The 26,723-nt window shown below is 36.5% G+C and overlaps 1 protein-coding gene across 13 annotated transcripts in view; it reads right to left on the bottom strand.

The window, feature by feature from the left end:
* Positions 1-26,723, bottom strand: part of BNC2 (basonuclin zinc finger protein 2) — a 330,274-nt gene that overhangs the window by 235,557 nt on the left and 67,994 nt on the right. For 11 of the 13 annotated variants that reach the window (XM_079330760.1, XM_079330757.1, XM_079330759.1 and 8 more), the window contains one exon: positions 34-234. In XM_079330760.1, coding sequence (XP_079186886.1) covers positions 34-129 — 96 coding nt within the window. In that variant the 5' untranslated portion in view covers positions 130-234. Of the gene's footprint in view, positions 1-33; positions 235-946; positions 983-4,502; positions 4,522-26,723 lie in introns of those variants that run through there. The other 2 variants (XM_079330763.1, XM_079330756.1) reach the window with 2 other exon arrangements.

Here is a 26,723-nt window from a genome sequence, read left to right as displayed (position 1 = left end):
TTCCATGTTTTAAAATAAACGAAAGCAACATACCTGTTGGGACATTCTGAATAAGAGGTTAGTGTCAGTGTTCTGCCATGTCCCCATGAAACCAGAGTCGGTCGCTGCCGTTCTTGTTCCGAACTGCATGGAGTTGTCAGTGCAGGAGTCTCTTAAAGTCAAGTCTCTTGCCCTCTTTCGCTCTCTGTGTTTCTGTGTGTGTCTGTCTCTCACATCCACTTCTGCCTCTTCTGACTGAAAAGTGAAGGTGGATTTTTTGAGCCTCTTGGCAGCCAGTAGCAGGAGTGTAGTGTAGTTAAGAAGCTAGCTGCACTGTGCATTTCATTTGGGAAGGGGGGATTCAGGGGAGAGGGTCAGAGCTTCTTTCGCACCTTCAGCAGAGAGACCCCTATCATTTATGCATAGATTGTGACTCCCCAAGCTCGCCTTTGCTCAGTTTAACAGCTGCCTGTCAGGTGTGCATGCAGCACTAAGGAGACCCAACCATCAGCTTCAAACTCTCAGCCACTGGATGTCATTGGATAGCAGAGCAAAGAGTCAACTGCACTGCTCCACTGTCAGGCACCAAATGACATCCTGCACTAACCCTTCAGTCTACAGATACACAGATACACACACACGCACATTCTCTCTAAGTAGCACAATGATTAGCGTGAATTGGCAGGAAAAAAAAGGCTGTGGCCCTTTCCCTGTCCTTCTGTTTTTTCTCAACAATGCTGTCAAGTACAGCATGTTATATCTGACACTTGCCTACTGCACAGGATTAGCAAATCTTTAAAAAAAAAAAAAAAGAAAAAAGAAAAAAAATAAAAAGCAAGGAAGCATGCAATTAAATACAGACAATATTAACTTAGAAGTAAAACATAAAAGTTGGCCTGGCTATTTTCTAAATATTAGTCAGAAAAGAATTGCAGAAGTCAGTTACTATCCCAAAAGAAACTCTTACCAAAGAGAGGAAAAAAGACATGATCCAACTTCTTTTGAAATAAAACTAGAAAGTCACATGCACATTTCGTCTCTCACACCCCTCTCTCTTCTTGCCCACTGCTAAGAGTCTTAAGCAGCATCGAGAGCAAGAAAGGATGGAAAAAATGACAAAGCTAGTCCTTCTTTTCCCTCCCCCAAAAGATCAAAAGTAGTTTTTGGTTGTTTTTTTTTTTTTTCAAAAAAAAGCTGGTTGAAGCAGATACAATACACCTTTCAAACCGTAAAGAACAAAGAAATTAACCACAGCAGAAAAGAATCTGGTCCCACACAGCTAAAAAGTAATGCAAAAGAAACAATGATTTTTCTTTAAGATCTCCTGTACTTAAGGTACAGTACTATACATCAAGTTAAACAATACTATTGCAATACTGCTCTTAATTATAAAGGCTTTAAAAATTAATCTTATCTGAAAAATTCTCTTACCATTTCATCCTTTACATACAGAAAAAAATCATAACTGCAAAAAAAACTTCATAAATAAAACAAAATTCATGCAATCTCATAAAAAATGGCCAGAGTTTAAAAAAAAAAAAAAAAAAAAAAAAGGTATCCTTTCCAGCATAAGGAACATTCATCTTCTAATAAAATCTACAAATTTAGGAGGACAAATGTACCACTCACTGCTTTTTTCTTAACTCAGGAATAACAATAAACCTCACTCTCTGAAACAACAAAAGAAACAGAAGAGAGCTTCAGTGGCAGCTCTGTGTCATTAGTGTGCAATGAGAAAAGATGAGAAGATGTACACTATGTTGACACAAATGTGCCTTCCCCTCTAGACCCTACATCTCTTGAAAGCTTTTCTGTTAAACTTTCCTTCAGTTCAGCACCATTAAGTAAAAAAAAAAGTCTCAGAAGCAGCAAATTCAATATCCAAGAAGAAACAAGGAAGAACCCCAAGAACTGTTGCTTTAAAATATATTAAGTCCACTTGTGGTCAATAAAAATATTCTCTACTGGGGAGGGGAAAATGACACTTAGGAGTCAATTGTACCAACAGTGGCTTTACCATTACAGCTAGCTATTAGCCCCTCAAACTCCCTCTAAAATTTGCCAGCCTCTTCATTTCTGAAGTGGCACTCAGTGCCTCAGTCAAGCTGCATGCTCAGCTCCTGACCTTCCCACTAATGGCTGTTATTTGTGGGAGGCTTAAGGACACTGTCAATAGCAAGCTTCCTCCTCTCCGTTCTGCATCTCTTGTGTGCTCTCGCTCACAGTCTTCATCTCTTACCCAGCCCCCCCCTTCTTTTTCCTGTCCGGCAGTCCTCTCCTCTCCCAGAGAATAAAAAAACCATCCCCCCACACACATCTATGCACACACGCATGCACGCGCGTGCACACAAACACACACAAAATCAACTGGCGTGCAGCAGCAAGCACCTGCAGTAATAGACTCTTTTATTAAAACTGTTATTTTGCAAGACTTGAAATTCCCAGTGGACGGGGCCATGTCAAAGCCGATATAATTAACTAGAGGCTCAGCAACGGATCAATTACCAGACAAGCAAGTGATAGTGAAATCAATGAAAGATCATCAGCCACATTATCAGTGTTGCAACTCATTAGGGTAAAACTGAGAAATGTGCTCAAAGCCAGCCCAAGCAAGGTGGCATTACAAAACAAAGGGCTAATTTGGAGACCCTGCTGTGAACAATCTGTAAGAGAATTAGCCTTTTTTTCCCCCTAAACTACAGAGCTAAGTAACGAAATGTGACAGACTGAGAGAAGCAGTTTATTAAGACACCAACTCCAAGTTTATTTAGTTCATAAACTCTCTCCTAGAAAATCAATACAGTCTGTACAGGGTTATTAGGCTGACTAGCTAATACATCCAAATCTGGTCTTCCCAAGCAGAAATCTTGGCCAGAATGCTGCAACCTTACAAGAAATCTTAGCTCAAATCACTGTATCAAAGGAGGACTGTCATTTAATTGTCAAATGTGTGACTTCTACATCCCAACTTCAGAACATTTTCAAAAAGATGTATTCCCCCTTACCCTGCTAACATGACAGAGAAGAAACAAAATATAGTCTGTCAGTCCCAGTCCAGCTCAGATCATCCTTAAATTTACAGTGTCTCTACTGTATCTTGCTTGGCGCAATAATGCCAGCACAGAAAAGCCAAGACAAGAAATACTGAATTTCAAACAGGGATATGAAAAGTAGCAGTCAATAAGGAGATAAAAGTAACCAAGCAGGAAAATTACAACAGAATCCAGCCTCCTCAAGCAGCAGTTTAAACCTCATGTACCTGTACTGCAATGGGGTTGGGAATTAGGGGGGAGGAAGGGGGAGGAAGCGGGGAGGGTTGTAAGGACAAAACCAAACAAACAAACAAAAATAAAAAAAGCAAACCCCACAACTTCAGTATACTGGTCTGGCACAAATGGAGTACTTTCTCTCCTTTTTGGCTAGCTCATATGAGAATCTGAAACACTATAGTCAAGGTAACGGGTCTAAAGGTATTTAAAACAAATCCTTTTAAAAGCATTAAAAAAAAATCATGTTCAATAGATTTTTAATCAGGAGTACGTTCTGCAAGTATTTTACTGCTATCCAATGGCATTTGTGCTGACAGATAAAAGGATCTGTGAAATTATTTTACATTTTCACCTCCTGGGAATATCCAGATGCTGAATAGAAGAGGTGCCTACAGAATCCAGGTTCTAATGGAACTTTAAACAGAGTGCAGTTGCAGTTGTCTGCTTGTGTTTTTTTGAAAATGTTACGTGTTTTCTGAATTGTATGCGATGCTTTTAATTTTCAATAATACTTATTACTTACTTTCAAAGACAATTACATTTCTGCATGACTTTCTGAATCTTTTAAAAATATAATTTGTTGATTTCATCTCTCCTCTGAAAACTACTGATACAGAAATGCACCATAAGGCAAGAAAGGATAGGAAAGGTGATTACAGAAAATCCAGGTGATGCCAAGAAGAAAATCTAGCCAGCAGAATATGGTCTATAATGTAAATGTATCCTACTTTTTTTCTGAATTCCACTACTCTGACAGTTTAAGTGTTAATTAGTTCAGTCAAAGGGTTAATGCAAATAGTTCAAAATGATTAAACATTGAAAAAATATCTTATTCTTTTTGTTCCAATTATTCTGTATTATTAATTAAGCTGTTAAAACATGCAACAGTTACTATCTCCTTAATGTTCAATAATATGTAAACTCTTTAAAGAGATTTTTGTTCCACGTCTCTGCTTTAGATATTAATCAAGAAAATAATTACAGAGGAATTCAGTAAAAAAATCTACATGCATATAACTATGTACTGTACATGTACGTTCAACGAGGTCCAATTAGTTGGAAAGAATTTGCATTTCAGTTAGTATGAGCTAACAAGACTGTAGGGAGACAATGTGATTCTACTCGCAGGGCAAGAAAGAATGGTGTTTTTCTGTAAGCATTAATTCCCATAACTGATCATTTTAAAATGTTACTGATCTTTACAGTATTTGTTTTTCAAACATCTAGGAGTTCAGTATAAATGTTTATATTAACTGTACATGCAGCAGTGTCCCTGAGACGACTCCTGGGGAAAAAAAAAGATAAAACAGTGAGCATAGATTTATTATTTCTCTTAATTTAGTATTTATAATCCTATTTAAAGAGCAATTGATTATTCTAAAAGAGAGTTCCTTATATTTGATGTTAATTCACAGGATTCATCAAAGTTACTGGGAGAAGATTCAAAAAACTTTGTCTTTTTATACATATGCTCCAATCTTCAATATTAACAATAGATATACATACATAATATACATACATATGCAGTTACTGAACTCCTCTCCTAAGTCCCTCTGCCCTCAACCAGTTTACTGGCTAGTACCTGTAACTCCTAGAGTTCATTTGGCTGCAGATATTAACAGTTTCTCTAATTTGTAATGACAGCAAACTGGTCTTTGCTCTTCCCACATTCACTATTCATTTCTAGGCTTGGTTAAGTAGATAGCTGGGTTAAAGATCAGTGGTTTTTCATGTGACATATTCTCCTATTCATCTAATAACTCGTCAGGACAAAACTGTCCCTGTTCTTTCCAAAATAATGAAAATGGTCCTCTACATCGCATGACAATCAGCCCTTGCTTGTGCTGAAACAACTAAGCTTATATAGTTGAGTCATTTTAAAGACATTCTGGAGCTGAGTATTCCACACTGCCTCCAAAAAGCATATATTTGACCAAATATGAAAGAATTCCTCTCCTTACAATAATGTGTAAACAGAGACTGTAATGATCACATTAAATACTTTATCCATGGATAATAATGAAGTTGTGAATTGTGTCCTTTCAGGAGTATAACCTCATACTTGAAAATTATGCAAAGCCATCTTGATGTTCATATGCAAAGAGGAGGAATCACCCGTGGTAATGTCATTCTTTATCAACTCCTTCTCCCTAAGACTTATATAAGGGACTCACTCTGCAACATCTGTTAGACTCTAAGAAATGTTAACAGATGTCTAAAATGCAGAAAGAAAAAGGCGGGGGGGCAATAAAGAAAACTTCCTCTGAACAAATTGTCCACCCAAATTTCCATATTCTAAAGGAAAAATATTGGCAGCACTGTAGTCTCTCCGAAACCTGTCATCCTTTCTTTGTAAAACATTTATCTGTAAGTTTTAATAAGCACCTTCTGACTTTTAACCAAAATGCATTGGACTGATTATGTCATCATGAAACAATGAGACTGAATACTTCTTAGTCCCCTGCCCTGTGTTCCAAATGTCCTTGCTGAATCCTTCTCTTTCTTATCTAAAATATTTTGCATTTATGAATCTCTTTTTCACTTTGCTGTTCATGCCTAATTCACACAGATTTGGAAGTGTCTACAATATTTTCTATTTCTTTCACTTTGGCTTTGGTTGTTTTGGGGGTTTTTTTGATGTTTCTTTGGTTTTTTGTTAGAAAGAATTTTCAGGGTTAATTGAAGCATGTTAAAACTCAACACGGCATAACTCAACAGAATTTTCACTTTAATTAAAAATCATATTTTCAAATCCTATTTACTCTAATTGGTTATTGAGCCTTTTCTTTAGTAAGTGATGTGAAGGAAGTTTATCCTCAAAGACAACTTTTGATAGTGAGTCTTTCCGTTATGAGCTGTAGTTCCTAGCAAGCTGTCACAGTGCAACTGATCCTAGTCATGTCTATGCCAAACCATGTATCAGCATTCCATACCACAGAACCCTCATGGAGACTGCTGGCACATGGCACTAGCAAAGTTAATGTGAAAACTGTGACCCGTTATCAGCAGATAAAACATCAAACAGAGACTATCCTGATTTCTGTCACAAGGATGCTACATTTTAACAAGTTACAGAAACAAATAAAAGTGAAAAGTAAGGCCATAGAGAAAATTATTAAATCTATATATGTTGTCCTTCAGTATGTAACATGATATTTGTGTCCACTTGCTGGCTTGAGGGAGAAGAACATAAACATGGAGGTATTTTAAAAAAATAGAGGAAAGCTCTTGTCTTTAGGTGATTAGTAATAGACTTTGATTTCTTGTTTTTCTTTGGTTGTGAGGTGTTTAGTTTCATTTTGTTTCTGGGTTTGTTTGGTTTGTTTTTTTAATTAAACAAGACAATTCTGGTGGTTCAGGCCACCAGCAACTCCTTTTCACAGGGAGATCACACATATGTTTCTCTACTTTGTAAGGGAGATGTGTCAAATATATTAATTTGCCTGCTCAACAACAGGAGTACAGTGAAGCGGAGGGAACTGAAGAATCACAATTCCAGTAGCTACACATAAATAAATGAAAAACACAGGTGAAATGGAGGATGCAGAAGGTTAGGAAAACAAGTAATTTGATAAAAACAAATGTAATGCCAAGTTACAGCTGTTTGTTGAGTGTACTCTTTTAAATCTAGTAAGGGGTCAGTTGCTGTTTAAAAGGTATTCTCCACATAAGTGTGACTTTTAACTAGTAATAATCACTACATATATGTGGATAAAACACTAAACGAAAAAGTCCATGCCTTTCTCAGAAGAATTTTACATGACCATCAAAAATTTGGTGCACATTCCTTCATTTGCAGGCAGGTAAGCAGGGCAGCTTGTTGTGCACATATGGCAGTTTCACAACCATTGTTCATGTCACATCAGTGTTTTTGTCAGTGTCTTTTGTCTGACAAGAAACCATGTATTTATTACTTAATTGTTACAGCAAATGGTAATAGATAACACTGTTCAGGTATGAGAATCTAGTTCAAAGTACATACAGATGCAAAAGACTTGGATTTAAGCTGTGCATTTAATGAAGGGTCTATATAGTCCATCACTGAAATAATAGGGATTTAGACATTCTGTTTTGATTTACTAGGAATTAAGCAGACAGAGGACATCTAACACGTCATACAATATAGGAAGATGTATAATACAAAAATAATTGTGTTTCACCTTTAAAATAAAATAGTTCAAAACCAGTTGTATTTGCTGGAACCTAAGTTCAAGATTCAACAGGAATATTAGCAAGCTCACAGCAACGGTTAAACAACCAACACATCATCCTCATTTATATAAGTAATTGAGAAAAACAATTAAAACACTTCAGTCTGAAAAACCTCACACTCTCACAGGTTTACATCCACAGATTATCACTATATTATTATCCAGATATACTTCTATGTTAAAGCATCCTTCAGCTATTGATTATCTGGGTTAAGCAAGGTTTATTCTTTTTATATAAATAAACTCTGAAAGTTTATTTTCTGAAAAAATATCCTAAAATTGTGGAATTTGGATGTTATCTTGGTGCAAGACCTTTACAAAGCAATTTATGGTTTGGTAGCTAATTTCATTATTCTCATCCTTTTAGTAAACTGTATCTATAACAAGCCAGGTCTTTGGATCCCACAACAGCCTAAAGAGCTTAAGTGTAGGCTAAGTTTATGATCTAATTACTCCACAGTATAATCCATTGTGCCACTTCCTAGTAACAATTCCATGGTGCCTAAAAAAAAGTCTGTTATAATTAAATAATTAAAATTACCCTAAAAAAAGGAGTGGGGGTGGATTGGTAGAGTATAGAACAGCTGAATACTAGATAGCTGAAAAGACACTGCATGCACAAATGCAAGAATGAATTAAGAGCAGCTATTTTTCTCTAATTACTGACTCATTCACAGTACACAGAATTCCCTGAACTGCCCAGTGTCCTACTATCTCTCTGGACAATTAGGAAAAGCTGCATTAGCAAGAACTCAGCATTCTCTGTCTCACTTCTCTCTGGAGAACTGGGGAAATGATGAGCTCCATCACCTGGCCAGCAGTAGCAGCAGCCACAAAGTCACCTCAGGGACTTGGACAAAGAGATTCATCTGCAGCCTTGGCAGCGACTGAAGTATGCCTCACTAACAGACAGTCACACAACCACACACTGGCACAACGTCCTTTCATTAAGAGCTGTTGTCTAAGTGACCTGTCACAGAGTTTCATAAAGCAGCATTAATACTGTGGGCCAAAATGAGATTGATCTTTGAGCTCCGTGGTCTCCTGTTGACAACAGTGCATTATAAAACCAATACTAAATACTTTATAAACAGGTCTCTCCTCTAGTGTATTAGAGGAACAGAGCATATTTCATGCCCTATAGTTAGGTAGCCACATATCCATCAGACAATTAAATAATTTATAAGATACTCAGAAGTGCAATAAGACTCAATAAACTTTTAAATACTTACATGCTACTATTTTGTTTGAACATATACCAAAACCAACCAGACAAACAAAAAACTCTGCTTATCCAATGAGTACAGAACATCTATAAAACTCAGTTTTTACACTATCTTTTCACCTGAAATATTCTTATTGAACACAAAGAAATATTTCACACAGTTGAAATAAAAACAAAAACAAAAAAACCCACAACTTCATTGCTTTAAAAATATTTTACATGTTTTCTACACTATTACTTTCATTACTGTATATTTCAGCTTCCTCTGCTTGGCATCAGACTGGTTTTTTGTCCTTTTTTACACTCTGGCCAACATGGCTGCAAGAACCTTCTCCTGTGCAATGCCTGCCATCTGGAACCACCATACTGCATTTCTCTCCCTCATTCTCCATCTATTTTCAGCCTTCATCTGGAAACAATATGTCTCTGTTCTCATGTCTGGGTCTCTTAAATTCTAGTAAAAAGGGAAAAAACTTTTAACTTTATTAACTCTGCACAGTGTTTTGGAGATAAAGTTTGTGTGAAAGATACTACACAAAACCATTCCCTTATTAAATCACACAATTGCAGGGACAGAATTTACAATAAAAAGTGATCTAGAAATACTTCCTATTCTGGTAAATTTAATATAAAAACAGTAGTCTATGTGAATTTCTTAAGAAGTGGCTTCATCATAGAATGAAAAAATATTCCTAATTTTAGTAATTCATTCATACTTTCAGAAAAAAACCACATGTTGACTCACTTTTTAAATATTGTGGAAACCACGCAATTCTTAAAGGAAAATATATCTGAAAAAGTTCAGCACATTTGGAAGAAAATCAGCAAATATACTTTTCTTTTCCATCTCCTAGAAAATATGTTCTCTGTGTTCCTACCATAGCAGATGAAGAGACATTAATTGCATATAAACACTGTAAGTATATTCCTACAACATTTGCATACTGGTTATGCCAGCAGTGTAGGAGGTTGAGTTCCTATAATTTTAAGACATTATGGGGCAAATAAACTTGTTTCTTCCTTGGTTCACCTGCAAAACAACAAAACACTCTATATCAAGAGTCTGAAATTTCCACCTGTAGTAGTTGTGTCTGAATCTCTCTTAAAATGGAACATGTGAGTAGAATTTCACATTACCTATTCTGAACTGGATGTCTGTCAATTTGCTCTAACTAACTTTAAAAACTGAAATTTTGGTTGCTGGGAGTAGTTCCCAAACCACCACAGGCGTGGACCTTTGTATAGTACTGTGGATGCCATGGTTTCACAGACAAGCCACATTACTACTGGATAGCAAGAATCTGGAACCCACAGCTCTGTGTGCTCCAGCCCCAAAGCACCCACAAGTCTATGCCAATTCAAATCTCTATTCCCAGCCCACAAATAAACCACACTGGTTTTCTTTAGGAACTAGACCTGAAATTGAAGCTTTCAGGTTTTCACCATTCAAACAACTGAAGAGAGAATAGGAGTGTGTGGGGAAAAGGGGAAAATATGCTCTAAAGGAAGATTATGATGGACAATTCCCACCTTGGCTTTCTTGTATGGCCTGCTTGGGACAAACTGACCCACAGGAATCTTAACAGTGCTAGACTTACAGGGGTAGCACCAAAGAAGAATCTACAAGTTTATCTGGTTTGGAAGTATTTGAGGGGTGAGGTTTGGGGCAGATTGTTAAAGGATGGGAGAAAGGGGGAATGCAGTGTTTTCCAGACTGTAGCATTGCTCCTTAAGCCCTTGTTTGTAGAACACTCCTGTTTAGCCTGCCTAAAAGGCACAAAGATAGTTCTAACCATCACTTTGCAACAAAACTCTGTGCCACACTTCAACAGTGTTCGTGAATTTATTACATATACAATAGAGAAGAAATAAGATATCCTTTTCCTTACTAAAATACCTATATTTTAGTAAGGACAACCTGACATTTCTGCAGGACAAACCTCAGACATTTCTGAAACCAGATAAAGAAAGACCAGTAATGCCAAGTTACTTCAGTCTGATTTTTTGTAAAATCTCCCATTGTGTGATAATGCGTCTTTATAGAAAAGGCTGTGCCTGTTAATCCTATTTTTTCCCTGGGATGTGGATGTTTCAGCCTTTTACTTGTGCTGTAGACCAAACAGAAGCTTCGTCTTTTGGATATAAACATTTTATGACCTGAGATTAAATTACTTCTCTTACTACTTTTATTCTGAAAATTGGGCTTACACATTCCTGTGGGATACATAAATGTCCCTTCAAAAACTCACCAATTTTGCAAGAGAGCTTCTTTTACGTTATGGCAAGTACGTCTTGGAAACATAGGCAAGGTTCAATCACAGCAAGTTCCCAAAATAAGATGGCTACTTGGAAAACGTGAAGGAAAGACACTAATGTCAACAGATTTATCCCAGAGCTGGCTGATGCGAAGTGAAGGAGGTTCACCCAGGGCTGATATTCATCCAAAGTCATGTTAATTTTCTAAGGATGAAGAAGACACAGGGAAAGGAAATGGCTAAGCATCAATGATAGCTATGATAGCTACCAAGCTCCCTCAGAATGCCAGCAGTTAGATGCCAGAGCTCCTTTTCCCAAAATTATTGTCACTCTTTTGGTTTCCATTGAGAAAAGCAATACTGAGCAACAAAATGGGTAACCACCTATTAGAAGCACAAGGGTAGGTTTATTGGTTAGGAGCAAATTTGGATGGAGGGAGAAATTCTGACCTAAAAATAAAACAATGCCTTTTGTCTCTGCTCTAGAGAGCTGATCTTCTAGGCTTGAGTCTTCCAAAGTAGAAAAATCTTGGTGACTTTTAAATCAAAGAGACTTAAACAGTAAAGCAATGTAGAAATTTGAACAATGAAAACTTTTCCTGTATTTTTACTCCCTTCTCACATGCAAGATTAATACAAGACTTGAGAAAAAATAAAAACCACTAAGCCAAGCTAAATCAGACCACAAGAAGGTTTATTTGTTTCTCAGGTCATTTTTAAAAAGGAATACAGGATAAGCATTAATGTAAACACATGGACGACTACATATTGTCATATAAAGGCTTCACTTAAAGGAAGAACTGCATAAAAGTAATTGATGCAAAAATAATACCTAGAAAGCATTTTTTTAAAAACTGCAGCTTTTCCCTGTCAAAAAATGCAGAGTTCTTAAAAAATTAATTAATTTTTTTAATAAATTATATAAGAAATTAACCCTGAACTCTCAGCTCCCATATTACTGGGAATGCTCCTGCAATCACACTACAGAAGCTATCCCTACAAAGGAAAGGGGAATAAATTTCCTCAATGTTCCTCAATCAGTGGCCTAACATTATTCTTATACTGAATTACTTTTTGGTGGCTGTACTTAAATTGTCTTTTTATAATGCATTCATGATTTCAGAGATAGTAATTAAAATCTTTGGAGACACATTTAGAAATGTTATACTTCCGATCCTTTCTTTCTTTTGAAACCTGTCATGACAATTTTATTTTCAAAAAAAATAAAAAGCAATCTTTCAGTGTCCTAACATGTTTTATCAAATTCATTCAAAGTTTATTTCTGATCTTTGATAAGCAATAAAGCATGCTTATCTGGCAAGTTGGAATCCTATAATTGTATACAAATGAACAGCAGCTGATTCTCACAAGGTATGAAGCAGCAGATGCTCCTTTTTTTTTTTTTTTTTTTTTTTTTTTTTAAACTCAGAACTGAGCTCAAAAAATAAAATCCTCTAAGAAGCTGAGATATTTTGAATTTTCGCTTGTAGACAATTTCTCTCAGGGTTACTTACACAAGAACTGAGAGATGGCTTCATTGCTGTTAGCTATATCCTATATGTATTAAAGCAAAGTCTGAGAGACTTAAAACCAGACTGATCCTATCTCCCTGCTCCAGCTGTGCTGAGTGCTGTACAAGCAAAAGGAAGGGAGAATTCCTGTCTAGAAAGGTTTATAGACTGAATAATCAAAAGAGACAACAGATAGAAGAAAGGAATTATCTCATCCTGATTTTTACTATTGGGAAAGTGATACATAGAGCTGGAATTTTAAAAAGTGCTTCACACCCAGAGTTCAGGACAGATTTTCAAAGACCCAAGAATAGCAGGTATCAGAATACAAACTGAAAAGAGAGTTACTGGCATGATGCTTCACCAGAGCTTTAAAATGAACTAAACGTAGAGTTTATAGTTAAGCTGAAAATGAAACAATACTCTTGTAAAAATATTGTTAATGTTCTACAAAATATTGCAAACTCATTGATGCTCTCTTCCTTCTTTACCCCTACCCCAAGAATACACTCATTCTTCTGTCACCTCAAATACTAAATTCACTCAGCGTCTCTTACGATTCACTAAATTCAAGACATACAATTTCTATCATAAGACAGAGACAGCAATTAGAAGTACATTGAAACTGCTCTCAGGTTTTCTTCCTAATCTTTAATGCAATTTGACCACTGCAGGTCAGGTGCATGACTTGATATTGTTGCCTTAGAGGACCAAGACAATGACTCTATAGTTTTATTGCTGTTTGCTCCACACAGCAGCATCAAGATTCACTAATCCTGTTGGATGTACAACATCCAAGACTGGTAAGTAAATAACACAGGTGGAGGAAAATTTATATGCAACAATAGAAACTGAAAATTGCAGTTCATTCATATAGATGCATATTTCTAAAAACAATTTTGAAGTACATTCCATTAGAATCTGAAATGCATGTTTCTAGTGGATTTCAATACACATTTGATTTACAAATTCCAGTAAAAGTGTGCCACAGCTGGTAGGATAAGTTACTTCAATAAATCACTATTAAATAACTGTAAATCTCTAGAATGGTGTAATGTCTAATAAAAAAATATGCATGCAAAAGTGAATATTTGCAGAGAAGCATTCTTCATAGAGAGGAAAACAAATTACAAAACTTACCATCCTGGTAGTACAGGATAATTCAATGAGTAAATGTTGGAATAAAATTCACATAAATATTGCCTAATCTATTGCAATTTCATGTTAACAACTGCATCTGAACGAATTGCATGGTAAAGGGTGATGGTAAATGTCCTATATTTCAGAGCTTTTTTATGTTAAACATTCACATTTCTGGTAGAAAACTCTGGCTCTTGCAATATATCATCAAAGCAGAAAATTTACTTTTCAAATACCACACAAATATTGCTAACTGTTCCTCTGCACTTTAGAAACATTTTCTAGGTTAGATTTTGCTTTTGTTGGGGTTTTTTGTTTGTTTGGGGGGGTTTTGGTAGTTTATTTCTTGGGGAGTGGGTGGAAAGTTGGTTTGGGCAGTGCTTGTTGGTTTTTTTTGTTTGGGAGGATCTGGTAGGGTTTTGGCGGGGAGGGAGGGGAAGGAAGTTTGGGGGCCTTTTAGGGGAAAGAAAACCAGCCCAACAACAAAAAAACACCAAAAACATGGTACCAAAAAGCCCCAAATCCTTTCATTTTAACCTGTGTTCCCTCTGATGTGCAGCAGATGGACGTTTACAGTAATCCATTACTGCAGAAATCAGCTGAAGAGCTATTTGCTCTTCCAACACTTCCCATGCCTTATTTAGCTCTTACAAGACTTCATTTGTCAAAGTGCAGACACAGCGCTGATGTCGCATCCAGTGGCGCATTTCTGGAGTCAGGATGAGCTGCGGCACTACGACAGGCCCCGAGTACCTCGCTCAGAGTGTGATGTGCCTTGGGATAGGTAAATTATTAACTGACACTTTCACAACTGAAAAACTGTCTAAGATAAACCCATTAAAACTGTTAGCCCACAGAACACTTCACACTCCTGGTTTGTTAAATCTTTGTCAAAGGCATCATCTGGTCAAGCTTTTAAAATATACATTTATAAAATCTATTTATAAAACTTTCAATTATGAAGGTTGTCTCTACCTTTCCTTGTCTCATTTTTTTTGGCTGAATGAAGTCAACCTTGCAGCTAGAGGAAGGCTGCTTAGGACTGAATTACAAAATAAAAGCAACAAAAGCTTATCAAAATAATATACTAAGCACTGTAATTCACCTTAATAACTGAACTTACAAAATTCAGTACAGGTGGTGATGGTTGTTGGAAAATTTACCTCAGACACAAAATTCTATTTATTCAGGAAAAGATAAATGAAACTGTTTTCTGTCAATATTTTTAGAAGTTTCCCACGTGAGGAGACAAGGAGATTTTTGCAAAGCCAAAGTCTGTCGACAATACATACACTTCCTATCTTTATGAGCATTAAAGACAATCATGATATTAACATTAAGATCTGAATTAGCTGACTCTTAGACATACTATTACAATTACTTCATTGTTAATTGTAATCTGGGCCAGATTTATTTTAATCCAAGGACGAGTAGAAAAAGAACTAAGGTTTTATAAGATGATGTATAGTATTATTAACACAAAATTAATTGAACCCCAATGCTTACTGTATATCTAACTACCCTACTGCCCTACTACTTCAGAAAAAAAAGGGAAGAAAAACCCAGAATTGATGAATCATATACAAAGCAAAACTAGCAGATTTCTTTTTCATTCACAGACAAAGTTGCCACAGGCACTCCCTCTTATGTGAGCACGGAAGAAAAGCCACACTATAACTCCAAATCCAACCACACTTGCCATAACACGATCATGAAACTGCACGCAATTAAAATGGCTTGTAGACAGTAAGAACACACTTGAACATTATGGGTATGCATGGAAGCTACAGAAAAATATTTCAGTGAGGTGCCTTTACCAACAGATTAAGAAACAAACATTTTTTGTTTTTTAACTCAGACTAATTTAATAGCATATCATACAACCTCTTCATAGAGAAAAACACAATCTCTCCTATAGGGATTCAGTTTTGGGGAGCCTAATTGAACACTCATAGGTACTGATTTGCCGTTCCAGCTGACTTCTGTTGTAGCAGTGAATGGTTAGAGTAATAAGAGCTTGACAGGTCCTAAATCAGGAAACCAAATTTACAAGTCACTTCTGAGCATGTGTCTTTAAACTGTATATAGAGTCAGAATTATGCTCAGCTAACACAGATACAGAAAATATTTACATCTAAAAACTTACTTGCATGAAAATTACTTGTGCAGGTGACAAATATTACTTTAAGAATAATTTAATAATTACTTCAATAAGTATTTTACCCTACAGAAAGCAGAGATAGTTTCTCACACCAAATTAAAAAAAAAAATTCAATGGCATTGCTCCAGTATCTGCCCAACCCATGTGTTTGAGTCCATCTGTCTGTGTGTACATATATCAAAATATGTATGTATGCATAGGCACCCACAGAGCTTCACTGACTGTTAAGAGATACACACACGAGTTAAAATTTATCTTTTCCAAAAGGGAGTGCCTTTTTTTTTTTTCCTTTTCTGTTTTCCTTTTTTTTTTTTTTTTTTTTTTTAATTATCTGGAATTCACCCTGAAGCTCAGAAGGAATTTTGATGGGGCAGGACAAAGGTTTGTACTCTGTTTTATCCACACTTCTCTATAGACTTTATGATAATCTGAGATGGATAACTAAATGACAGGCTTACAAGGATTCTGATGATCATAAAAATCACAAAAGTTTAGTCTTCAATATGACATTATATTCACAGATACTTTTCCAATGCCCATACACATACAAATAGCATGTATCAGTGTAAAATAATCTGATCCCAATCTCTTCTGTGCATCTTATGCCCTAACAGGAGTATGCATGTACTTCTCTAATCTCCTTTCAGCTTTCAGTTTGTATGCAAAAGCATAATCCATAGTCCCAAAACTACTTTATCCAAAACTTTCTAACCATAATGCTTATTTATGTCTCCACAGATACACACACACCACTGCTACTGAATTTTCTTTGAAAAAGTTCTCTGCCTGCAGCATTGAGAGATGCTGCTCTACTAACCTACAGGTCAAAGCATACAATGACCTTAGCTTGTCAATTCCTAATTGTTGATTTTAACAAATCATGAGTGTCATATTCAGATTTATTACATTATTTACATTGTCACAGGAAATATTAGCAAGAAAAATCTAACGTCTCTGAAGTTTCACTATGAAGTCCCTCATTCAGAATTCACCTGGTACATTGCTCCATGCAGAACGTACCACACACATGATCACACATGACAACAAAGGGGCAGACTCAACAGCATGTGCATGAAAGCAAGAACACCATAGTTACATCTTCTGGGGGGAAATCCCAACTGTCAGTATTTTACTATGACAAGTCACAGCAGGAAACACTCTGAAAAAGTATTTCCTCAGAGAAGTGATGTTGCAGTTTTACAAAGACGCTGGTAAAATGTTCTGAGTTTGACTCCTGAGGCTTTTGTTCTGTGTGCAGTAAGGTAGCACAGCTGCCAACAATTAAGAAGCCAAGACATGAGGAGAGACAGACTTGTTCTTTTAAAAGACAGAAAAAGAAAAATTGTCAGAAAAGGCTGTGTCCTTCATTAGACCAGCTGACATGGAAGAAGAGGGCATAATTTTTGTTCACAAGGCATCCTGGCTTCTCAAGGGCCATGAATGCTCCTGAAACAGCAAGTGTTAGAAGCTCACGAAGATCAGCAAGAGCCTGAGTTTGGAGGAAGGAGCTACGCAAGGAATGTGAAAGCCAGTAACACATGAGAATGTATTTCTCTGAATGAAAATAAGCATCCATTTGAAGTAGACAACATGGAGTACTTGTTTCCATTCCACGTGAACAAACTATGTGTTACAGACAGCTCCACTCATGGCAGAAAGCAGAACTCCTCATAAGGCTGCCCTGAACACCCACGACTGCAAACACATCACTGAACAAAGGACTTGGTAGACCTGGCAGAGCAATCACAATAATTTAAAGGTACGAAATGGAAGTATGAGAGGCAGTGCTGGTTTACTGAAAGTAAAATTAACACGCTGAGAAAAAATGCAACATACTATCTTGGTAACCAGAGAGCTGGCTGCAAAAAAAAAAAAAAAAAAAAAAAAAAAAAAGGAGAAGTAACTTCCTGCTAGATTTGTATTTGTACCCTTCATAGCTTAAACATTTCTACTATGTAAATTCTAGAATCTTCTTTGCAAGTCTTTTGACAGAGAATGCAAGAAAGCCAAGAAAAAGTAATAGAAGCTCAACATGGAGGATATTTTTTGTTGGGTTTTTATTTTTTTAGTATTCATTTGTGTTACAGAGTATGTGATTTTCATTAAAATATGACTCTGTGTTGCTCCACAATAAAAGTTAAAACTCACTCTCTTCCCGCCTACACAAAGTAATTTTGTTTAGAGACCTTCATTTTTTTTGGCCTTGGCCCATCTGAGGGGTGTGTGATACACAATTGGTGCCAGTAATTGCTTCCATACAATACAAATGTTTGAAAAAATTTTGCATATTTGTTATGATTATGTATGACATTTATATAATATTTAAAATCCAATGGGCTTGCAGTTTTTATTTTTGCTTATAGAAAACAAAGACATAGCACAGAATGTTCCTCTAATTCATCTAAGAGAACTAAGACAATTTTATTTTCAGTTAATACACTATGAACTCTTAGCCTCTAAACATTTGTTTTTTCCATTGAAAACAGAACTATGTACATTGAGGGCAAAGCTGTGGGAGCTATGTACACAAGTTTGGATATACATTCACAAAGCACATGAAAATGAAATGACATTTTATTTAAAAATAAAAGTGCAAAAAACTTTTCCCCCACAATTATGCATTTCTATTCAATCCCTTAATTTGCAGGTGCAAGATTATTTAGATATACTTTTCTAGTTTTAAGGCTTTTGTGAGAAAACGTTAACACATCAGAACATTTTCTTTTATAGTTGCAGTGCTATGTCTGTCTCAAATCACTAATCAAATCCTCCACATACCTAATGATTTATTATTTTACCTGAAATATACTTCTATTGGGCTTGTTTTGCAACTGCCAGTTTTAATCTGTGACCTTAGAAAACAGTCTGTTGTCTAATAAAGTCTCAAATTCAACTTAAATAAGAGGAAATAAGAGGAAATTAAATTAAGTACATACATCATAGAGCAGTTTGTGAGATTCCTAAACTTTTTTTGGAATCCAGACTTAGTTAACTGCTAATGCTCCAGTGGAGGGCTGCCACTCACCCTGCTCTCCTGCTGCCTCAGAGGTGCCACCACTGATGCCAAAAAGGCCAATTGCAGGAATGCAGAGAAAACATATCCCATCTAAAGTAATACTGATCTGGCAGTACAGGTGAAGCAAAGACATCTGTCCTATAACAAGTTAACAGTTTTTTTAGCAGGGTTGTATCTGGGCAGTTGACAGTCATAGCCAAACAGTCAGTCTGCCTTCTTGCTTAAGAAACTCAAGAGTACCAAATACACAAATGCAACATTCATCAAGCTTGCAGTATTGAAGTGCTTACCAGGAGACAGATGATGAACAGTAGCAATGGAAAACTCTTTAAGTTGTTCCAACACACTGAGAAAAGTAATTTTTCCACTACTTTCTAGGTGAGACTAGGAAAAGAGATGGCAGAAAGGTCATGGAAACAAATGGTTTCCTACAGCTGTGGGAAAATCACAGATACAGATCTATAGCAGTAAAGTTAGTTATAAGGAGAGTGCCTCAGATGCTTTATTCCCTGACCTTCTCTCTCTCTTTACCCATCTTCTTCTAACCTACTCCCAGTGTTCCCTACTCTTTAAGCTCTCTTTAAGGGAGAAAGTCTCTAGTCCTGACCACTAAACACAAAATCCTCCTGAATGGTCTGGTTTGCTTTATCAATGCTAATACTTAGGCATAGCCTGCTGTCTGCTCTCACAAAAAAGCACTGACATGGGTCATGGCACATCATCAGGCTGTTATCATGATTCCTGCGACCTTTCTAAATAATAAATATTTCAGTTATATGTACATACTAACTTAACCCCAAATCTGTTCACACATATTCTACCCCTCTTCTAACTTTGAAAGCTTCATCAGCCACTCTTGAAAGACAGAATAGAACACTTGCTTTTGTCATGCCAGTGTTCAGATTCTTCAGTATCTTGAATTTGGACTGACACACAGAAGACAATTTTCAATCTACACTCCTATTCTAATTTTGTAAACATTTGTGTTCTGTTTTCTGCTTCAAAACTTGCAGATTTATTACAGCTATGTCACACACTCTTCTGTAACTGTGGGGCCTCATTTCTAGTATATTAAAAATTACTCTGGCCTTCAAAACCACCTCTCTGCAAAGGCTAAGGACTTTCTCATAAATAAATATATTTCTATGTAATACTAAGTTATTCTGACATTAAATTATCATAAAGAAACTCCACTTAAAATAAACTGAACAAACAGTATCACACTGCTTACATTTCAAAGGACTGTCACTTTTTATAGCAAGGTTTCATTGAGCTTATATCTGTGCCATTCCACACAATGGGATTCAACCATGCTAATTCTCTGGGAACACATGTATTATCACCTAACAGATGGTTGTGAAATGTGGCTTTCCAAAGGAATTATCACTTCCCTTTCTTCTTTGCTCTAGACAGAGTCAGAGGGGGAAAAAAAATTCAAAAGTTGCAGATTCCCCATGGAGAAGATGAATCCTTGACTCCCAATCTTAACAGCAGATGATTCTAGTAGGGAGTCAAAAGAATCTCTTTACCTTACTTAAATTCACTTCTTTACCAGAATTGAGTATACATATTTCAAAAGGAATTGACACAGTTAAAAATATCACCTCTAAATGTTTCAGATCATGATTGGCATGAGCTATGTCTTGAGCTCCAGAAAGGAATTTTAAATGGTTTCAGTGCAGCTTATTGTGCCTACCTGCAAGCTTCTACCTAAAACCTTCTACCTTGAACAGAATGTGTCAACAAATGATGCAGCAGAGCAGTGTCCACCTGACAAGTACTGAAAGACAGCATTATGATCAATGTTACCTGTTTTCACTGATCCAAATGGACAAATACTAAACTTAACAGACTATTTAGGTTGTCAAAGGCAAGTGATGATTTTGGTATTCTTCACTTTCAATTGATAAAACCAATCGGTGTCAATTACAGTTGAGGTTCTAAGCTTCCAATAACACACATATATATTGTATATATGTGATTGTTTCTTCTGTCCAGTAGATAATTGCCTTATATGACTGATAACACTGCCTAAACCATCATTTTTTGTTTACAGAACTTTAAAGAATTTTACCTCTGGGGAAAAAAACTTAAGAATCTAAGCACAATCTAATGGAAAATACAAAAGAGGTATTCATAGTTGAAAGGGCCCAGATTTCTGTTAAACATATTTAAGGATGCTGAGCAACAAAATCTGAGTAAACCAAAATGAGAATACACCTTGAAGAATCCTAACACCTTGTCTCAATAGGAAATATTTTTAACTAATTGTGTACTGTCACCTATTACAATTAAATAATAGAAAGAGATGTAAACAATTTTAAATTTCACCCTTTGTAGCAAATTGCTTCAGTTTAATATTTTCCATCAGAAATTTAACATTGTTTTAATGTAGAGTTTTTTCTTGAGCAATATATCATATTTAGCTCTGTAAATATAAATTAATACTCCTTTTAATTGAGGTTAATTTCTTTCAACTTTTCATAAACTTCCCCTTGGAGCACTGAGGGTTCTTGCACCTGCTGAAGATCTTAATTTTATTGGTTTATTTCAAAATTCAGAAGTGTCTTCTAATCTTACTCACAGACAGGACCATCCTCAAGTTTTGTAAGACATTGTGAAAACATGATTTAATTTAGACAGCTTTAAAGCCATGTCTGACACCACACCATCAGAAGAGAGGATGGGTAGAGCATGTTAAAAAAGAACAGTATAAGATCCCTTCAACTGTGTTATAAGAGTATTTATTAATACCACCTTGGGATAGAACCTCTAAAGTGCACGTGATGTAAAATTACAATGATGTTTTTTCATACATGGACACACAAAAACATAAATATATTAAAGAAAAATTTTCCTTGCATCTCCAAAACAGAGAAACAAAAAAGTGAGAAGAGATTCCCCTCTTGCTCTGATTTTTCCAGTATAATTTAAAAAATATCCTGGTGTTAGTGCTGCATCAGTTCATAATGTGTCAAATAAAGAATTTTTTAGAGTAACTGATTAGTTGATTGCTCCAATGGTCAACCATTAACCCATTCCCACTCTTTATGCAAACATTTTCAGAATGTCTTGACTGCCATTGACAATATTAAAGAATGGAAGAAAATCAAGGTGCTGAGAAAAGAAAATGTAAAAATATTTGGAAAAATGCCAATACACCGAATTCTTGAATAGTTCATTAAAAGTTTGCTCCCAGCCTCGACAGCTATAACCCTGGCATCTCCAAACCAGACTTCAAGGCAGCATATGTAAAGCAGACGTTCACACACTGATGTTCTGATGATTGTTGTAATACAGTAGTGCCTAAGTCAAGCATCCTAGATCAAAGATGTGAGCAGTGCAAGTCACTGCATGAACACTAAGTGTTATCAAAACCTCACAACTTAGGACCAGATGAAAATCAAGCTGGGAAAAGGGGAAGGGAAGGGCAAGGAGAGGAAAAGGGAGAGTGTGAAACAGGAAAGAAAGGTATAAGGGGATGAGAAGAATTGGGAAGGGGCACATAGGAAAAGAAAAAGTGGACAGAAATAAAGGTAACAGTAGAGTATACTGTGTATAATTATCTAGGTGATGGGACAGAGGGTACTCCAATCAAGCTTGCAGACTACACAAAACTGTAAGGAGAGGCTGGTATGGCAGAGGGTTGTGCTGCCATCCAGCACAAAATTCAAGTAGCTGGAGTAAAGGGCTGACAGGGACCTCAGAGAGGTCAAAAACAGGAAGTACAAAGTCCTGCTCTTGGGGAGGAACAACCACTTGCAACAGTGTATGTGAGGGAGCACCTAGGGAACAGCTGGGAACAACTTTGCAGAAAATGATCTGTGGGGTCCTGGTGGAAACCAGCTTAACTGTGGGCCTGAAAAGTGACTTGTGGCAGAGAAGGGTAATGGTGTATTACATTAGATAAAGCATTGCCAGCAGACAGGGGGGCATGCCACCCCTCTACTCAGCACTGCTGAATCTGGAGGCCAGGTCTGAGCTTCCTGGTACAAGACAGAGATACATGACCCACTAAAATGGACTGCAGTATCTCTGCTATGAGGAAGGGCTGAAAGAAGTGGGAATGTTCAGCCTAGAGTAGAAAAGGCTCAGAAAAGATCCCAGGAATGTGTTTGAACAGCTGATGTCAAGGCACAATGAAGATGGAGTTTGACTCTTTTCACTGGTGCCCAGTTACAGCATCAGAGATGATGAGCACAAACTGAAACACTGGATGTTACTTCTGAACATCAGGAATCACTCTCTTCCCTGTGGCAGTGACTAGGCACAGGGTGCCCAGGAAGGCTGTGGTGTTATCTTAAGGGATGAGATATTCAAAAGCCATCTGGATACAATCCTGGGCAACTGGCTGTAGGAGTGCATTGGACCAGAAGCTTCCAGAGATTCATTAGTTCCACACTCAAGCAATCTGTAATTTTGTAATTCTGTGAAGAGAAGTGGAAGAAAAGAGAGGAGGAGGAGAGATAAGAAAGAGAGAAAGGATGGGTGATGGAAAAGGGAGGAAAGGAAAGAAAGGAAATAGGAGTAGAGAAAGTTAGAATGGTAGTAATGTGAGAAAATAAAAGCTACCTGCATAATCACCACTAGCTATTACTTCCCACCTTCTCTGTCATTATCAGTTGTCGATTCCACTTAGTAAGCACAGCAGAGGTGAATTTTATACAAGGATTAAAAGCCCAGACAACTGCCTTTTCTGATATAGAAGAAAAAAAAAATCTAAAACAGCAGCCATAAACAAATTAAAATATCTTGGCTGCTATCTCAGGTGCAAAGAGCCTTCTGCCTTCCTTGTGACTTGTGACTTGTGACTGCATGATAAAACACTGGTGTTAAATTAACTCTTAAAAAGACTGCTAGCATGCTGCAAAGGAAAGGCACACACTTTATGTAAACTGACAGGCTGTCAGCCCACACTGAATGATTCTTGGCCAACTGCCTGGAGCAGCCAATATAGGGACATTGCAGTGGATGTCCATCCCAGGCTACCTTCAGGAAGAGCAAGTGGATGAAGACTTCAACAAATGGCTGGAAGGAGCATTACAGTCATAAGCCCTGGTCCTCATGCAAGAGAAATTTCGCAGATAACTGCTGAAGTAACAAAATAGCAGTGCAAAAGCAATTCAGGAAGTTTGTGGGGAGCACTGATGAAAACTTTCTGATCCAGGTGATTGCAGACCCAACATAGAAATGTGCTGAGCTGGACCTCACAACGAAATGCAACATCATCAGGAGATGTGAAGGTTGCACTCAGCCTTGCCTGCAGTGACCATGATGTTCAGGACGCTGGTGGTGCAGGTGACCCTACCTGAAGGGAAAGACTGGGCAAAATGACTTCCAGAGGCCCCTGCCAACCTCAACCAGTCCAATATTCTAAAATTCCATCTTGCTGTCTCTGAATACCCACACAGATGGTTACAGACACTTTTTATATCTATGTGTATTTATCTACATCTGGTCAACCCTCTCTATGAATGGCTTGTTGATTCGAATAACACAGCTTTGGGGCAAGAAACACAGTATATTTAAAAAACAAATATTTAAGCCACCTATATTACAGAACACAGCATTTGTCAGTTTACTAGCATAGACTGCTAGGAGCACCTCAAGATAGTTCCCTCCTCACATTTTCTCAAAGGAATATTGGACTAAATGTAACGTTAAAGTTTGAGCAATCAAAGTACCTATTTCAGAATTCCCCTGGCTGTTTTAGCAGGCATCTATTACTATATACAGTCAATGTCTGCAGGAAAAAGTGTGTACATTCTCAACAAAGAAACCCTGGAAGATGGTTAACAAATACAGAAGTAAAAGAAACCAGACCTGCCTGATTCTTACTACACTAAACACAGTATGCAATGCTGGCTTCTTGGAGACCATCTTCCTCATACAATGAAAGACCAAAGAAACATGCACAGTGGGGGGGAAAAAAAAGAAGCAAATTATTCCATGTCCTTCCAATTCATAAATAGAGTGCTACAAATATGCTAATAGCCAAATGGTATTTTTTATGGTATTTAATTTCCATTACAATGATTTAACAATGTAGATGGCAAAAGAGAGGAGTCACGGAAATTACTCAGTAACTGAGACAATGACAAACACCTGGTTAAACAAAATTAAGTGGTAAAACCACTGCTGGAGAACAAGATGTGGAGGCATGATGGGACTACTTCCATTTCATCTATCATGATTATTCTTCAAAGGATATCAATCTTCTAGCCCAGGAGAGCTGAGAGGGCACAAAATAATTCCCATGAATGTTGGCACCTTTTTTTTTTTTTTTTTTTTTTCTGTAGCACTATATAACAAAGAAAATGCAGGGGAGCTCAGACAACATTTTATTGCTACAGAATAATAACTTACATGGTAGAAAATACCACCCAGCCAGAGAGGAGCTAACAGACAGAGGAGCCACCTTTTCTGTATGGATTAGGTGGAGTTTTATCCTGTGATCTTTGGAATGACAAAATGCTGTAGTTTGTGCCACTCCTTACATATGAGAGCCTCTGATGAATGCTGACTTAGGCAAAATAAGAAGTGAAATCTATTTACATATAAGCAGATAGGGAAAAGTGGGAAGAAAAACAGGAAATAGCATGAGGCTTATTGACAGTAACACCACCACAACACTAGACCATTTTTAGATCCTCCACAATCTAAAACAATAGTTGCACAAACATTACCTACATTACCTTTTGTGCAAATGCAGCTAAATTTCTTCATCCATTATATCCATGTAAGAAAATGCACAATTTAACATGCAATAATACTTAACAAAAAATTAGTAATATATTCAGCAAATTAAGTTTGCTCTTATTTTTCAATGAACTTTCTTATGTGCAGAAACATACTCTGACAGCCTTTTTCAATACAAATTAATAAAAGTAATTATGATCTTCTTACCCTGAGAAGAAACAATTACTTGCAACTACAAATAGACCATATCTCTATTTCTGCCACAAAAAGCAATTTTAAATTTCTTTTATATAGTAAAATTTAGCTATGTGTAAACCAATGCATATGCCTGTGAAACAAACAAATAAACATACTTAAAACACTATAATACCCCTCCAAAAGAATAACAATCACACATTGTTAAAAAGCAAACAAGCAGGACAGTAAGGCTTAGGGGAACAAGAATGTTTTCTGCAGCATCAAATAAAAAGTTAAAATTGCATATCTGTGCTAGGCAAGAAAAAATGAAAAGAACCCCTGAAGCATTATCCATCAAGCCTAAGTGAATAATGAAATAATGAATATGTCTATACCCTTGGTCCTTAATCTTACAGCAAATTATAGTATTCAAATATAGTATTTTACACACGCAGTCTGATAACACTTTCTATCTTTCTTGGAGATTTTGTGAATGACTTGATATGAAACACAATGTATTTAATGAAAGGTTTCTAAGCTGATTTCCCTACAGGTTATTTTCTTTCTTTTCTCTGGAACCCATACGAAGGATATACAGCAGGGACCAGGAGCATATATAAAAATAAACTACCAAGCAGCATCAGAGCCGATACCCCATTCCTACAGGGGCAAGTGAATTATTAGATCTGTGTCATGATTTTTTTTTTTTTTTTAATATGCCATTGTTCCCACTTGAGCACATTAAATTTTCCATATCCACTTTTAAACCAATATTACCTTTTTTTCCCCCCATGGTCATAATGTTCAAAGTATACATTACACCAATCCAACACCTTAAATCACGCGCAAGTTATATGTAAAGTAGGATAAACTATAACCTTTTGATTTTCCTCCCCATGAACTTATACTTCAGTGTGTAAAGGAAAGAAGCAAAACAAACCATGGTACCTCATGGGGAAAAAAGTTTGCTAATATTCATTTTATAAGTGATCATGAACAACATTTTATCTGATTTTGTATATTCACGAAGATATATTACAACTGTAAGTATATATATTCTTTGTGTTATAACAATTTTAA

Source organism: Erithacus rubecula (assembly GCF_903797595.1).
Source record: "Erithacus rubecula genome assembly, chromosome: Z".
NCBI classification, from domain to species: domain Eukaryota; kingdom Metazoa; phylum Chordata; class Aves; order Passeriformes; family Muscicapidae; genus Erithacus; species Erithacus rubecula.
Note: the sequence above shows the minus strand (reverse complement) of the source record. Positions and strands in the feature narration are given on the sequence as shown.